The sequence below is a fragment of the Mauremys mutica genome, chromosome 1, assembly GCF_020497125.1.
Source record: "Mauremys mutica isolate MM-2020 ecotype Southern chromosome 1, ASM2049712v1, whole genome shotgun sequence".
NCBI lineage: Eukaryota > Metazoa > Chordata > Testudines > Geoemydidae > Mauremys > Mauremys mutica.
The window spans coordinates 8,558,847-8,576,966 of NC_059072.1; the positions used below are offsets into that span (position 1 = coordinate 8,558,847).

An 18,120-nucleotide genomic window follows, 5' to 3' on the forward strand; every position below is an offset into this window, starting at 1 on the left:
GGGACAGCAAGCTCACGGGACGCAAGAGAGTAAGGCCCAGTGTCTGATCACAGAACTGGAAGCCAGGGACTGCAGAGTTCTAGGTATGTTTTCCCCACTGTGGCCGTGGGCAAGTCTCAAATACTAGGCCTCAGTTTCCTCATGTGCACATTTCAGTTACCTTCGTAACAAGGCTGCTGTGAAGATTTGCTGGTGTCTGTAGAGAGCTTTGAAGATGAAAGTAAGCACTAATTGCTAAGTATTAATTAACAAAAAATCTGTAGGAGTAACATGTAAAAATGGTTTTGTACACTTCTAAAAGATATTCGCAACAGGCAGGATTGAAAATTGCGAACAGGACTCTCTGCCATTCTGCAAAAGTAACCATGTGTGTCAAAATGTGTACGTTGTTTAGGATTCCATTGATTGTGTTCTGGGGGTAGGAGGAGCTGGAGAGATGTGAAATTTATGACAGGCTGTCTGATTTGCAGTATGGACGAAGCATGTTTGCAAACTCAAAACTTGACAGATCTGATGTAGCACCTTCTCTGACAGACAATATAAGATGAATGTATCAAATATTAGGAGCTTTTTGGTGTGCGAGTGTGTTTGTGTGGGAGGTGGGGGCACTTTATTTGCTGTCAGAGGAAATGAACAGCTTTACCTTAAGGTTTTTATAAACTGTCATCTTTAATCAGACACACAAAGCAAGATTGTCAGCTCGTATAAAGCATTAAAAAATGGCAGAAGTTAATAATCTCCCCCCCACACACACACACACCATTTTTGCAATGACCTGAATCAGAACTAACCCTCTTCTTAGCAATGTCACAACAACAAGCTTTTTGAAATGTGTCTTTGTAATTCAGCTACACAGATTTTATGAGAGCCTGTCAAAAGAAAGGGAGTTAGGATGTGCCTGCAAGAAGCATTCATTCCTGCTGTCACCAGAATAAAGAACTAAATGTCAACAGCAAGGGACACCTCAACTAAATGTCTTCTAAATACTCATTAAACCACAGGAAGAAAGATTCACTAGATGGGTATCACTTAAGATTTTGTTGCCTGAAATCCGGAGGTCAATTGAAGTAAACACCTAGCCTAAGAAAAGTTGAATAAAACATTCACCATATTCTAGAACAAATATTAATGATTCCAAAATAAAGATGTGGGCATTAAACATCATTGTTATTATTGGAATCAGGAGTCCAAATCTCTGGAGTTCTAAATCCCATCCATCACTGATTAACCATGAGGCTTGGGTAATTTCCAGTCTCCCTCAGGTTCCTATCTGTGAAGTTTGGACAGTACCTACCTTGTACTAGTGGTGTTAAGAATAACTAGCTAAATATTTGTACAGTGCTCTGAAGATATAGAATGGCTATAAGCAATATGCCTTGATACAAAATTAAAAGTTCTTATTCACGAAAGATAAATGGTTATATTTTAAATCAGGTCTCTGATGGTCTGGTGTGTTTTTGTGGACACATTTTTAATAATTCCTTATATGTGTAACTAATAACCTCTTAGATTATTAAGTTTGAGTTTTTTAAATCTATTTTCTCTTCTTCGTGTAAGCTACTTGGTTGTTTTCTGAATGTTGTTCACTTGATCCGTGAATTAAGAATGGTCCGTTTCATTTTGAGTTAGAGTAATTTTCATTTTCTGATTCCCCTGCAGTAGCATACCACCACTTTGGTTGATTCACCAAATATCCAGAGGATTTTTTTAAAATTATTAATTTTTAAAAGATTAAAACATTTGTATTCATATTATATTTAGTAAAAACATAATTTTGGGCCTAACATTATTTGACATTGTGCATTTAAGTTAATAATCACATTAACAGTTAAATTATTAATGTAAATATATTTTTCCTAGCAACTTATTTCAAGATTATTTTAATATGGTGTAAAGACAGTTATATATATTTAATATAAATTAATTATGCATATATATTAACACATACCACACACACATACACCAACATGTTCATTTTCCGATTTCTATGTTTCATATAATAGGAATGTAAGTAATATGAAATACCAAAGTAATTTTATAGTACTTCTCTACAGCATTTTATAGCATCATTTATCATTTATTGAAAAACAGTTTTTATAAAACATTAACTATTAAAGCTTCCTAAATATTATTTTTATGTAAAGTGTAACCAGTAAAGTACCTATAGGTTGTGTAATTGTGTAACTGGATTATTTCATTGGAATTATTTACAGGCATACTGTACATTTAGAATCACACCCAGACTGTATTTGCAGCTGACATTTTCAAAGCTGCCTAGGAAATATAGTGTCCAAACCCCTTAAGGTGCGATTTTCAAAGTCGTCCAAGTGTTCAGTAATTGCTATATTTCAACGGAAGTAACAATGACCTTAATTTTATAAAACACCTACCAAAAATTCAAGCTTGCAATGGTTGTTTCTAATGCTGCCAGGCGATAGTTACTAAGCGAATATACATGTTTATATTTACATATATATCATTCATAGTATTTACGTATATGTAACAAACCCCCTCGGGGATTGTCAATGGGATTTGAATCCAAAACTTCAGCACTTTAGCACAGACAGATCACACTTGGCTGACCGAGTAACTCCAACAGGCAGCAGAGTAAACTATTATCCTCTAGAACCAGCCCCTAGAGGGGGACAAAGCACATGCTGTCAGTATGTTATATATGTGTTTTCTCTCTCTCTCTCTCTCACACACACACCCACCCACCCCTTTTCTCACTGTTTCAGCAATGGAATGGAAGAAAGAGACAGGAACTTTCAAAGCTGCTGTAAGACAAACACTGCTATTTTAGAATTATGGGGGTTAGTTTAATTTGTTAAATTCACCTCACCCCTACCAAATTCAAAACAATACAAAAACGTACCTGCCAGCAACTGACAGGTGTCCGGTCATTCATGTATTTAAATGTTGTGCTGTGTTTCCTGTGTCTCAAACTATATGACCAGATTGTCAAAATGGCAGCTTCTGTTTGTTATTCCCTTTTCTTTATGTGAGGCAAACTCTCTAACTACTCACTCTGCAACTGGATGCAGTGATTAGAAGATCAGTGATATTACATTGCATTTTTTCTCCTTTCAAGCAGCTGCCTACTTATCTGACAGAGACTGCCCATCAGACAGACAGGTAAACTGGGGTGCCAAGACAGTTTAGTTTTCTCATTCCATTTCCTGACACGGATACAAACTTGCTAAGATGCAACTGCTTCTTTCAGGCTGATGAGCAGCATTTTGCTGTCTGTGCCATCCTGCAACCCTTTTAATTGCTGTCTGATCCTAATGAAGTGTGGCTGATATTAATAAAGAGATACCCCCTTGAGGCCCTGACACCTAATATCCAAACAGTGTTCAACTGCATTAGGATCAACAGGGTTTTTCACAATTTGAAATGTTATCATCCCCATGTCTCCAGCACCTTCTCGTCCACGCCCCCCCTCCACACACACAGCCTCAAGACTGCAGACATCTGTTCTTCAATTGTCTGGTAATAAACATACTCCATAAAGCATATGTAAAATGATTATTACCCTGAAGAGCCATGTGCCAGCTGAAACAAACAAACAAAAAAAAGAACACCAAACAAATGTTAGAACAGACTTGTCACTCAGGCTGTTAAGATTCCACAATGCACAGGACTTCGGATTTCATCCGCCACATTGTCTTCCGCCAATGAGAGAGGTTAGTCCACTCACCAATAACACCTTCTGCCCGTCACATTAACAATGCAAGCAGATGCTGGTTATCAGTAGGATGAAGAAAGAAACTGGACTCTCATTGTGTTAACTTTTATACTTCAACACCTCCCACAATATGTAATTAAGGGAAATCAGATGTGTATTCCTTTTCAATTTGTAAGTGCAATTAGTTTTCATATGTTCAAAACCTGCTAGTAAAAATCTATTCCCAGGAATCATCTCTTTTTGAATACCCACTTGCCTTCTGAAAATCCATTGTTCATTTATTACATGTGGGGCGGTATATCATTAAGGGCTGGTAATTAATCTAGGGGGTTTGGTGCATCTTATTTGTCCTAGTGGAAATTAGGACCCATATCCCAGACCTGCATAACATTTCCCTTCCCATTTCTGGCTTGCTACACCACATGAATTCTAAGGCAGGCACGCTTTGAAAACAGTTCACATATTTGTCCTCTTTGACATTTTGAAATCATAAGTGTTGTGTCTGGAGTAACAGTATATAAGAGTTCAGAAGCAAAATAAAAAACAAGAAGTGCATTTTTAAAGGGTGGTTTTATTCTGACAAATGGCTACATAAAAAAAAAGCATCTCACTCAACAGATTTGCTCTCTGTGCACATTCACAATCATTTTTGCTGACTTCACTGATTAAAGCAAGTGTTTACTGCTCTTAACTCTTTGTAGTTCTGCAGAGCCAGTACAGTTATGGAAAGGTAAACTTCATTGTATTGCTCCTTGTGAATCATCAATAGAATTGGGCTTGGCTACACTTACAAGTTGCAGCGCTGGGAGTTACAGCGCTGGTCATGCAGCTGTGGAAGGGCCAGCGCTGGAGTGTGGCCACACTGACAGCTACCAGCGCTGCAGTGTGGCCACACTTGCAGCACTTTCCAGCGCTGTATTGAGAGGTGCATTGTGGGCAGCTATCCCACAGAGCACCTCGTCCCGTTTTGGCGCCGTTTTGGCGCTGAGTATTGTGGGAAGGGGAAGGAAGTGTGCAGGTCATTCCGCTTCCTGTTTGCCAGCGCCCCGTGGTGCATCGCTTCACATCCCAGCATTCACTCTTTCCAGCAGCGTTTGGCGCCATTGTGAGTGTCTTTCTGTTACTCTCTGTGTGAATCGCGATTTCTGTGGCAAATGGAGCCCGATCTGCTGAGGACTCTGCTGATGAGTGTCACCAGCACAACACGTTTGGCAGTCCAGCTATTCCTTCAGCTCCAAAGTGACAGTGAGGATTCCGACGATGATATCAATATGGATTTGCCTGCCGCGTGTGACACTAAAGTGCTTGCGGCATTTACGGAAATGCTCAGCACCGTTGAACGCCGCTTTTGGGCTCGGGAAACAAGCACTGAGTGGTGGGATCACATCGTCATGGAAGTCTGGGATGACGAGCAGTGGCTGCAGAACTTTCGTATGAGAAAAGCCACTTTCATGGGACTGTGTGCTGAGCTCGCCCCCACTCTGCGGCGCAAGGACACAAGATTGAGAGCTGCCCTGACGGTGGAAAAGCGAGTGGCTATTGCAATCTGGAAGCTGGCAACTCCAGACAGCTACCGGTCGGTCGGGAACCAGTTTGGTGTGGGAAAGTCGACCGTGGGAATCGTTTTGATGCAAGTTTGCAAGGCAATTAATCGCATCCTGCTAAGAAAGACCGTGACTCTGGGGAGCGTGCAGGACATTGTGGATGGCTTTGCACACATGGGTTTCCCTAACTGTGGAGGGGCGATAGATGGGACGCATATTCCTATTCTGGCCCCCCCCCACCTGGCATCAGAGTACGTTAATCGGAAGGGGTATTTCTCTATGGTTCTCCAGGCGCTTGTGGATCACCGCGGGCGTTTCATTGACATTTACACAGGCTGGCCTGGAAAGGTGCATGATGCACGCATCTTTCGGAACAGTGGCCTGTTCAGGAAGATGCAGGCAGGGACTTTTTTCCCAGACAGGAAGATCACAGTAGGGGATGTCGAAATGCCCACTGTGATCCTTGGAGACCCCGCGTACCCGTTACTGCCTTGGCTCATGAAACCCTATACAGGGAAGCTTGACAGGAGCAAGGACCGGTTCAACTACAGGCTGAGCCGGTGCAGAATGACTGTGGAGTGTGCTTTTGGGCATTTAAAAGCCCGCTGGCGTTGCTTGTATGGGAAGCTAGACTTGGGGGAAAGCAGCATCCCCGCGGTTATATGCGCTTGCTGTACCCTCCATAATATTTGTGAAGGGAAGGGTGAAACATTCAGTGAGGCATGGACCACCGAGGTTCAAGTCCTGGAGGCTGAATATGCACAGCCAGAGAGCAGGGCTAATAGAGAGGCCCAGCACAGGGCTACAAGGATTAGGGATGCCTTGAGGGAAGAATTTGAGGCTGAAAGCCAACAATAATGTTTGCTGCCTTGCATGGGAGTGAATTGCACTGCTTACACTGTTATTCTATTATCCATAATAATAATATGATTTGTAGTGCCTCTTTCTTTACTGGGCTAAGGTATCTTTCACTATCTGCTATAATAAAGACTGTTTTCAAAGCCAAGAATTGTTTTATTGAAAAGAAAAAAACTTCCTTGACAGACAGACAGACACACAACATTTCATGAACACAAGAGGGCAGGGGTGTGGGTTGGTGAACTGTACAGTCACAAGTTTGCATATGCCCTGTCTGGATTGCTGTTTAATGAATCCTGCACTTCAGGGTTCATATACTGCATGGTGATGGGGGTTGAATGCAGAGGGTAAGGGTGGTGGTAGGTATCAGGGCTGGTTGGGGAACATACAGGTGTTGGAGGCAGCTGGTGGTGGTAAGAACCTGGATGCTGGGGAAAGGTGGTTTGAGCTGACATTGGGGCACAAGGCACAAAGGACGGGGCGGGTGGGGGAGTAGCACGGTAGTGCTCTGCTTGCATGGCAACGAGTGACTCTATAGACTCCGCTTGGCGCTCCAGGATGCTTAGCAGCCGCTCCGTGGTTTTCCTCTTGGCCACTGCATTTCTCTTGCGTGTCCTGCTTTCTTTCTCTCGCCAATCCTTCAAGTCCTTACTCTCTCGAGCAGACTGATTAAGAACAGTTTTCAGCATGTCTTCTTTGCTCTTTCGGGGATTTTTTCTCAAATTTTGAAGCCTCTGTGATGTTGAACATCTGGGCAGTCCAGTAGTCAAGGTCACTGTAGAAACAGAAATGACAACATTTAACACGGGCAGCATTGTATCCACTATCTCCAGACATGAATTGTTACACTGAGGGAGTGAGTTCTTATTTAAGCATTCTTTTACCCACACGCATAACACTACAGAAGCCACGACATGGTGAGTGAGCAGTGCTTATATGGGGAGAAGTGGGGCTTGGGTGTAAGAGGGGAGCTGGTTGCTTCGGGTAATCTGGAGTGCTAGAGGGGTTGAGTGAAATGAAGATGCAGATGCAGGGGTGATCTTATCTCCCTATCTCTTCACTAAAGAGTCTCCCAACATTTTTCACAGGACTTAATCCTGGAAGATGTCTCCCTACTGCGAGTCACTAGGGAACAGCGGGGGGCTCTTTTAGAGCAATGTGGATTCCGCCCGGGACCCTATGCGGCTTGCCTGTGTTCAGAAATGGTCCCCCCACCACTGGCAGAAGAGTGGCGCGGACGCGTCACCGTCACTGGGACAAGGGACACAGTGGCTCTGCCTATAAACCTGCGCAGGCATATTGCCCACGCTCTGGATGAAGCTTTTGCTGAGATAACTGAGGCAGATTACCGCGACGTGATAGACCACATCAACGGGCTATTCCACATCTAGAGGCTGGCATGCATGCATCCATAACCCCCCCTCCTCTCCAGAAACATTTCACCCAGAAAATAAAAGCCGCTTACCGGTAACACGCTCCTCTGCTTGTCCTTCTGCAACTGCTGGCTGCTGCGATTGCGTGCTTTCCTCCTGGCTTGAGAAGAGCTCCTGGCTGCATGCCTCCAGGGAATCTGCGGTTTCTTCCCCCATGCCAGGAGCTTCACTCGCGGTTTCCTCCCCCCCCCATGCCTCCGCCTCCGCCGCCTCCTCCGCCTCCTCCTCCTGTCCCCCAGCCTGCTCAGAAGTGTCCATCGTTATCCTGGGATTGGCAGTGGGGTCACCCCCAAGTATCTCATCCATCTCCCTGTAAAAACGGCAGGTCGTGGGAGCAGCTCCGGATCGTCGATTCCCCTCTCGGGCTTTGTAATAGGCACTCCGCAGCTCTTTAATTTTCACCCTGCATTGTACTGCGTCCCGATCATGGCCCCGATCCAGCATGGCCCTTGATATCTGCTCAAAGATATCGTAATTCCTACGGCCGGAGCGCAGCTGTGCCTGAACAGATGCCTCACCCCAAACACTGATGAGGTCCTGCAATTCACCAGTGCTCCATGCTGGGGCTCGTTTGCCGCGTGGAGGCATGGTCACCTGTAACCGATTAAAACTGATTGCACTCCACACCTGGCTGCAGCAAACAGGAAGGAGATTTTTAAATTTCCCGGGGCATTTACAGGGCGGGTCACCTGAGGCAAGAGCAGTAGAGTGCAAACTGATGTGCAGAGTGGCTGAACAGGAATTCTGGGATAACTACTTATTCCCTGGAGGACAGGTAAAGCGCTGGTGAGTGTCCACACCTGCTGGGCAGCGCTGGATCACCAGCGCTGCACTCCTTATACCCCTGCCGGGATGGGTTTTCAGCCAGCGCTGCAACCAGGGAGTTGCAGCGCTGGTTGTGCCCTGCAAGTGTGGACGGGGTGTTGTTGGAGCGCTGGAAAGCCTCCACCAGCGCTGCAACTTGTAAGTGTAGCCAAGCCCATTGATTATTAAGTTCCAATCTTGTTGTAGCAATGTTGGTCCCAGGATATGAGAAACACAAGGTGGATAAGGTAATATCTTTTAATAATATTTTGGGTAATATCTTTTATTGGACCAACTGGTGTTGGTGAAAGAGACAGCCCAGATCTGAAAAAGAGCTCTGTGTAGCTCAAAGCTTGTCTCTTTCACCAACACCAGTTGGTCCAATTAAAGATTTTACCTCACCCACCTTGTCTCTTTATTAAGTTCCAGTCACTTCCACCTGGGCAAACCCAGTCAAGACAATAGCGTTGCACAGATAGAACTGGGATAATCCAAAGCCCAGTGACATCTACAGAAAGACTTCCACGATCTTCAGTGGGCTTTGGATCAGGGTTTGATCCTAGTGTGCAAGGAGGACAGATCTCAATTTGATTTTCAGAGCCTAAGATGTAAGTCAGAAAAAACAATCTGAGCATATTTTATTGGGAAATCACAGAAAACGTGGAGCCCCAGGCTATCATTTAAACAGAGCTGCTTTTCAGAGTAGAAACACAAAATGAGAGATTAATTCAAACTCAGGACCAGGAAAGCTGGAGGGTTCTGGTTTAGAACACTCCACACAAGATTCAACACAGCAGGACATTAAGTGACAGCACACTTGGCTAGCAAAACGTAATATCATTGGAACATTCACTGGCATTTCAATGATCCTGAGTAGCTCAGTGCTTCCAGTCATTAAGAGTCTGAATAAACAGCAGCTAGTATCTGAGGCCTGGTCTACACTGGGGGTGGGCGTCGATCTAAGGTACGCAACTTCAGCTATGTGAATAGCGTAGCTGAAGTCGAAGTACCTTAGCTCGAATTACTTACCCGTCCTCACGGCGCGGGATCGACGTCCGCGGCTCCCCCGTCGACTCTGCTACCGCCACTCGCTCCGGTGGAGTTCCGGAGTCGACGGGAGCGCGTTCGGGGTTCGATATATCGCATCTAGATGAGACGCGATATATCGAACTCCGAGAAATCGATTGCTACCCGCCGATCCGGTGGGTAGTGAAGACGTACCCTGAGGTATTTTTAAAATTTTCCTGTTAGTACAAAAATTTAACTAGATAAAAAATGGAAAATATTAGTTTGCAGCAAGCTAAGGTGTGAATTCACCCCAAATTACCCTGCTGCACACTAACTGTCCATGTGGATCCCACTGATGCACATTAACAGCTCATTAATGCACTTTTAGCTAGTGTTCTGGAAACTGGACTAGACAAAAGGGTATTAATGAACTGTTAATGTGTGTCAGAACAGGCCACGCAGACAGTCAGCCCAGCGTGGGGTAGATTTGCATGTAAGCCACTCTAAAGGAATTCTCTCCGTAATAGCTAGGCCCTTAATACAAGAATGTATAAGATACAATGTTGTCAAAGGTCTGGCAAACAAACACTAATTGCAAGACTTTGTGCTGTGAGTTCTCCCAAATGTCAACATTATTTACAAAAGCCCATCAAATTCTGCTCTTTTCATCCAAAAATGATGTAGTAAGGCTGGTTGGTTGGTTTTAAGGTCAGTGGCCAAATTACTGCCTGGGTTATCTGGTAAACCAGGACTTTGTCAGGAATGTGTTCAGCTCCTGCTATTTTGCCTTATTTCTAGTGAGTTTTTTTAGTATTGTTGTTTAGTTAAAAAATCAGTAGTACCCTCATCCCACCAACTGCTGGGAACCAGCTCTCTTCATATCATGGCAGCTCTAATTTGCAGTTGCAGCAAGAAGGCTTTCACTGTGCATAGCAGAAGAAATTCTTGTTAATTACAACCAAACAGCCAGGTCTTCTACACACCTATTTATTCTCTTGATGGATATGGTTAGTGGCATTATGCTAAACAAATCACATTACTAACAACTCTCCCCTCCTGAGGCTCACCTCACTGTGGGGTAAGTAAAATGATAATTTGTGCCACAAAGCCATTTTTTTTCTCTTCACACAGTTATTGATGTGCTACTCCACAAAAGTAAGTTAAGATGTTGCAAATGCCATCTTTCTCACTGTGTGACAAGCATATTGTACTCCAAGATCTTTCAATCTTAAATCTTGTTGTAACGGCGTTTATGACACAAATTATTTCCACTGCCTACCCATCAAGCTGGTAACGAAACCAGAGGGTGTCATGAAAATTGCTATTCAAAATGCATCATCTGTGTTGACTGGGGCGGGGGATGGGAGGGTGGGAGTGAGAGGAGAGAGAAAACGGGGAAAGAAGTTTTCATTATACCTCACACACTTGTAAAGCGTGTCAGCAATAAAGTAATATCTGATTATCTGTGACAAGCCAACAGAGTCACTAAAGATGAACAGCCAGAACCACATGCCATAGTAAAGCGGTCACTTTGTGTAGCACATTACAATAATAGTTATCTTTCTCCGTCATAATAAAGTGGTTGATGACTTTATGCAACATGCTTTCTGAAGCTATTTACACATTAGTTAATTGCCAGTAAATTCATTAAACGAGGATTTTAAATGCAGAGCAAAAGCTCCTTGTCAAATGAAGAAGAAAAAAAGTACAGCAAACAAGTTAGCAATCAGTGTTTCTTAGATGTAAAGGAGACATGGGGAAATAAAATGGTGTTAACAAAAATAATCCAATTCATTTATTGCTATTGACTCATACAGTATCACACAGTAATAATTTGAATATATGTAGCCCTTTCATCCAAAGATTTCAAAGCACACAACAAATTTTAATTAATATATCCTTGCCACATATAGGGATTTATTATTTAAGACTTGTAAAGATAGGCTATTATAGAATCATAGAAATGTAGGGCTGGAAGGGACCATGAGAGGTCATCAAGCCCAGTCCCTTACACTGAAGCAGGACCCAGTATATTGAGACCTTCCCAGTCAGGTGTTTGTCTAACCTCTTTTTAAAAGCCTCCAATGATGGGGGATTCCACAACCTCCCTTGGAAGCCTGTTCCAGAGCTTAACTATCCTTATGGTTAGAAAGTTTTCCCCAATACCTAATCTAAATCACCCTTGCTGCAGATTAAGCCCATTACTTCTTGCCCTACCTTTAGTGGACATGAAAAATATTTGATCACTGTCTTCTATAACAGCTCTTAACATATCTGAAGACTAATCAGGTCCCCACCTCACTCTTCTTTTCTCAAGACTAAACATATTTTTAATCTTTGCTCATAGGTCAGGTTTTCTAAACCTTTTCTCGTTTCCGTAGCTCTTCTCTGGACTCTCTCCAATATGTCCACGGATCTTTCTTAAAGTGGTCCCAGAACTGGACACAGTACTCTAGCCTAGACCTCACCAGCGCAGAGCAGAGCAGGACAATTACCTCCTCTGTCTTACACACAGCAGTTCTGTTAATACACTCCAGAATGATACCAGGCTTTTTTACAACTGTATTGCACAGCTGACTCATATTCAATTTGTGGTCCACTATAAGCCCAGATCCTGTTTAGCAGTACTACCTCCTAGCCAGTTAGACCCCATTTTGTAGTTACACGCTTGCTTTTTTTTTCATAAGTGCTGTACTTTGCACTTGTCTTTACTGAATTTCATTTTGTTGATTTCAGAACAATTCTCCAATTTTTCAGTCATTTTGAATTCTAATCCTGTACTCAAAAGTGTCTGCAAATCCTCCCAGCTTGGTGTCACCTGCAAATTTTATAGGCATATTCTCCACTCCATTATCCAAGTCGTTAGTGAAAATACTGACTAGTGCCAGACCCAGAACTGACCCCTGAAGACATGTCCTTCCAGTCTGACAGCAAACTATTGATAACTGGTTGTGTATGGTCTTTCAACCAGTTGCACACCCACCGTATTGTAATTTCATCTAGACCACAATTCCTATTTGTTTATGAGACTGTCATGTATGATTGTGCCAAATGCCTTACTAAAATAAAGATATATCACATCTATAGCTTCCTTGTTATTCACAAGGCCAGTGACCCTGTCAAAGATATATTACTTTATCTCCATTTTATGGCTGAAGAAATCGAGGTACAGAAACATTATGTAAGTTGCCTAAAAGCAGTAAGTCCTCTGCAAAGAGGAGAACAGAACTCTGGAGTTGACTCCCAGCTCTGATCCCTAAACACAGCCACCTCTCTAGAGGTAGGAACACAAATTGAAAACAAATATTGGCGTGTTAGCCCCCAGGGCAAGGAACATGCTTTACTCCATAACTCTGATCCTGAGAAATAATAAATGCCCACAGCACTCAAACTTCGATGGCAATTGGGGGGTTTCAGTTCCTCTCTTGATGAGGCCCAATGTTTGTAAAGTGCTGCAAAAATTCACACTAACATAAGTGATTTTTAATAGTAATATAAATAATGTTAAGAGATGGTGCTATTCCGAGGTCTGTTCTGCTACTGGCTAGAGGAAAATCAGGCACAACAGGGAAGGGGGAATCCCAGGTGAAAAACTAGAGGTGCAAGACAAGTTTGTAGGCTATTGCACAGGAAAAGAAACCTCGTATTATTCTGCACTGACGATAAAAAGAAAATTAATCACTAAATCACAAGGTGGAAAGGGTGAGATTAAAATTGAACAGCGCTGCAATAAGCCTCCTATTTCTAACTAACTCAGCTCAGATATTTTAGAACTTCCAACAGTCCTTGATGAGCTTTCAGCTGAGAATTTATAATGTATTTTAATAATTGATGCTGCACCCTAGACCAGGGACTTAATTTGCAGTCCGTAAGTTGTACCTGTTTATTGAGAAATTAACTTACCTTGCAGTGCAGGAAAATGTTCCTCTGACTATAATTCAACATAATGGACAGTGAATGATAAACAATTTACCATAAACAATTTGCCACAAGCTGTGATTAAAGTTTTTCCAGCGCTGATCAATAATAAATTACATTGTTTCATGCAAAAGGGGTCAAAACAAGCAAGTAAGCCCAGCAGGAGATCTATCGAGCTTTAAGAGGTTAAGTGCACATCTGCTGTAAAGCTACCTGGAAATTTTTTACATAAGAACGGCCATACTGGATCAGACCAGAGGTCCATCTAACTCAGTATCCTGTCTTCCGACAGTGGCCAATGCCAGGTGCTTCAGAGGGAATGAACAGAGCAGGTAATCATCAAGTGATCCATCCCCTGTCGCCCATCCCCAGCTTCTGGCAAACAGAGGTTAGGGACACCATCCCTGCCCATCCTGGCTAATAGCCATTGATGGACCTATCATCCATGAACTTATCTAGGAGAATAACTTTACAGCAAGAGCATCAATACATCATCACTGCTATGGTTTTTCATCTCAGAAACAGACACATCACCACTCTTCTCTACAAAACAAAACAACCCCCAACCCTCTCCAAGACAAACACAATTCAGGAAAGCACATTATTTCCACTTGCTCCAATTATTTATTTGTATTTATAGATACATATATGAAACCTTACCTGAGTAATGGATGGAAGATGACAGTAATATTTCTTGCACCTGGTTTGCAGACAAATTTTGATCCACCACCTTCAATTAAATTATCATCAGGACCTCCTTGAAAACAAAAACACACAAGGAGAGTTTTCTCACAAGATCTGAATGTACCCTTTCTTAAAATCATTTCAGGCTCCTCCCCCTCCCTCAACATGCATCATGAAAGGTCTGTAATTAAATGAACATATTTCAATTCTTCCATTCTATTAGGATAAACTGGGCTTCCAATGTGTAACTTCTGACTGAAAGACAAAATAAAGACAAGGATCACATCACCATTAGTAAACATAAGAGACTATATTCCTTCCTGGTTGTTAGCAACAGTCTGAGCTGAGAGTTGGCCTAGAGGACTGAGCACAGAATTAGACATCAGACTAAGTTTCTATTCCCACTGTTGCATCTGAATTGCTGTCTCTCCTTGGGCAAACCATCAACTGCCCCGTGCCTCAGTTTACCCACCTATCTTTCTTAGATACTTACGTGGCCCCTGTTATCATAGTTCTGAAATGCTCAGATATTATTAATGGATTCTATCCTCACAACACTCCTAGAAGTATTACTCCCATTTATTAATGAGGAATCGAGTTAAAGTCACTTGCCCAAGGTCACACAGGAAGTCTGTGGAAAAGCAGCAAATAAAACCTGGGTCTCCCAAGTCCCAGGTTAGTGCCCTAACCACTGAACCATCCTCTCTCAAAAGAATGAGTGTCTATATTGCTTGAGCTAACAGCCAGGCTCTGGTAAACAGAGATAACACCACCTACTTTTAAAGAGATATTTGGAAACTTAACTATAACATCTGGAAAGCGCTTTTGATCCTAGCATGAACGGCTCTATAAAAGTGCACAATATTATTGCTGCTGTTTGTTTTCTTAGGAGCTATCTTGGTTTTTATATTGTGTATCTTATGATATCATAACTATTGTTCCTTTTTATTTTATTTTGTTTGTGTAGGTCCATTGATTTTTTAGATCTCTTAGGTAAAGTCTTTTAAGAGTCAAACAATTTCCCACATTGTTTGACTCTTGTGACTTCTCTGCCAAGATCCCAGGTACAGTACATGCAAACCCAGTGTTTTGCAGATATAGCAGAAATAAACAGATCTGATCTGGCACATTCACTTGCATCAGTTAATCAAAGGGCCATCTCTTGGAAGGTACAGTATACACATACTTAGTGTGATTTACAGAGCTGAAAACTGGACTAAAGGTCTTAAAATCAGAAATGGAACACCAGTCTTGTGTCATTACATCCGTACCAAAGTTACTGCCACAGATAAATCCCACTATCAATTGGCTTTAAGCACAGATATAGACAGAAAATAACTGTAAAACTGGCATTTTCTTACTCGACAGAGCCATTCATTGTGTGTCATATCTCGTGACAGCTGCAAGACTGTACTCCTGTTAACCCTAAACAAAACAATGGGAGAGCAAGCTGGAGTCTATTCTGCCTCAGATGTGAATGACAAAAAATTCTGACTGTGGAATCTTTGATCATTCAATATACTATATTACCCTATCATCGTGGCCGTTTTCCCCTGTCACTCAGCACTGCTCACTTTGTGGTTGATAATGGAGTCTTAAACACAACCTTCTCCCCTTTTTTACTTCCAAGTGTTAGGCTCTAAGAACCTGGTCTGAATCTAGCCCTAAGCAATCTCAGTCAGTTAGGTTATGTTTGTAAGGCTATTTTGGTGGTGTTCTTGTAATGGCACATAAGACACATGAATCTTCCATTAATTAAAAACAAATAAAGAGTCTAGTCACATTATTTTGATAGTCTCTTTCCCGTCTACAATACTACCCGAAATCAAACCAGTGGCAGGAGAGTACTATGCTCTTTGATCTTTATGTCCATCTCCCCTGACATGGGAGGAAGACTGAATCTTTATGTCTATCTCCTCCTGACATGGGAGGAAGACTGAATCAATGAGGAAGGGGGGTGGGGGAGGTGAGAACCAATGAATAAATGACTCCCATTTTCTTTTCAGAGTGAAGTTTACATGCCTCAGTCCTTTGCCTAGCAGCCAAGTCACACAAACGCTCTACCACCGCTAAATCTATTTGGTCATTATGTTAACAATCTTAGTACAGAGATCAGGGACCAATCAGGTGACAGATGCCAACTCCCTTTGCACCCTAGAAGTGGTCCCTCCAGTTCAGTACTGTTATATAGATAGGGTGAGCAAGTGTCCCGATTTTATAGGGACAGTCCCGATTTTTGGGTCTTTTTCTAAAATAGGCTATTACCAACCCCTGTCCCAATTTTTCACACTTGTTGTCTAGTCACCCTATATATAGAACAGTGTTTCTCAACCTTTTTGATACCAGGGACCAGCTTGTTGCCTTCCTAAACTGCATCAGGGAGGTCTCAGGGACTGGCGCTGGTCCACAGATCAGTTGTCGAGGACACTGATATAGAACAATTCTCAGCCCTGATATTGATTCAAAGAGATCCTCACCCTGCCCCCTATTAGGAAGATAAATGTTAAAATTCCAATTAAATACATAAGGAAACAGAGGGCTTGTCTACACTTACAGTGCTACAGTGCTTAGTGAAGTCACAGAGAGCTTCTCCCGTCAGCACAGGTGCTCCACATCTCCGAGAGGCAGGAGCAGCTTTCTCATCAACATAGCATTGTCTACACCAAGAGTTAGGTGGCTCTAACAGTGTCACTCAGGTGTATGGATGTTCCAACATAGTTAGACCGACTAAAAGTTTGTAATTTAGACCAGGGCTGAGATACAGAGAAGTTAAGTGATTCTGAGTCAAGGGCAGGGCCCAGAGCAGACTTCAGGACTTCCAAGTCTTGACCTCTAGGCTTCACTATACAGTATTTCTATGTTGAAAATCTTTGTCAAAGATCTTCCTGTATGCAGTATTGTATGTCCTTTATGAAATCATTAAAATGGGTGGGTGGGGAGGGGAGTGAATTAACCACATAAACCATAGGTATTTAGATTTACTTAGAGTACTTTGACCAGTAAACTCAGCTCCCCAGATGTGTGTATAAGTATTAACAGAGGAGTTGGGCACATTAAGACATATGAACATTTCTGTGCTAAGAAGAGGATTCAATGAACACACAGAACTAGCTAAGGATACACAGTTCATAAATATATTCTATTTCCAATTAAAGAAAGGAAAATTCTCAAAAAATGAAACTGAAATGTTTATGCTCAAGCTAACTTAAAAAAAACCCTCAGAAATATGACAGAATTTAAATGTGAAAAGGAGAAAAAAAAGTACCACTTAGAAAGAAAATTATTCATTTCTCCCATTAACGTCTGACTCTGCATTTTCCAGTGGGGTCTGTCACTAACTGACTTATTGAAGAACTCATCCAAGCATGAACTATTGAGGCATGAATTAGGAAATACAGGCTCAAATTAAGAAAAGGGTGTTATTCTTGTTACGTCAAGTCACCCTGCACTAATCAATATTATTGACTGGGACGAACTTCATAGCAAGGAATAAAACAATCTGTCTTATCTGCTCAAGCACATTATGCAAGAGAGTTAGGCAGAGCACTGCTGGGAACAGCAGAACTCAGGCAGAAGGATACGCTTTTTAATCTTCTCTGCTCCTAAACTTTCAATTAATAATAATAGATGCTCTGTGCGTAGGTGGGAGCTACAAAGAAAAGTAATTTTATTTATATTAAAATATTGTACCGGAAAGATATAGTGATTCACAGAGCTCATTTCCAATGATGTCCTGAAAATACAAAAACAGGCACACGGCTGCAACAAACCTTTCTATTACAATATAACCTATAACTGTTCTCATTCCCTTGGCCTCTCCTTGTGCTGTGACCTCCCACCTCTACTCTCTGTCTGAACTTAGCAGGATAGACACATAGATACAAGTACACTGTGAAAAACCGTGATTTGCACAGAAGAGCTTATTCCTGATTCCAAGCATGGGTGCAAACTGTGGCTTGCGGCCTCTTGGCCTGCATACAAAACAAATACTCTTAATGCAGACTTTTGGTCTGCCTATACAAATGGTGCAGATGTGCAGTGCCTGGCCAATGATGGCTGAAATCCCCTATTAGACAAGGCCTTAGACTAAGCTCTTCAGGGCAGGGACTCTTTGTTTTGTAAGACACTATACGCATCACCATGCCAACACAGCATCATCTGTCCCATGCTCCTAGCTGCTCCA

The 18,120-nt window shown here is 42.3% G+C and overlaps 1 protein-coding gene across 3 annotated transcripts in view; it reads right to left on the reverse strand.

Annotated features, from left to right (window-relative positions):
- EXOC4 (exocyst complex component 4) overlaps window positions 1–18,120 on the reverse strand; it is a 585,632-nt gene that overhangs the window by 290,521 nt on the left and 276,991 nt on the right. For all 3 annotated transcript variants that reach the window (XM_044982948.1, XM_044982962.1, XM_044982954.1), the window contains exon 10: window positions 13,914–14,010. In XM_044982948.1, coding sequence (XP_044838883.1) covers window positions 13,914–14,010 — 97 coding nt within the window. The remainder of the gene's footprint in view (window positions 1–13,913; window positions 14,011–18,120) is intronic.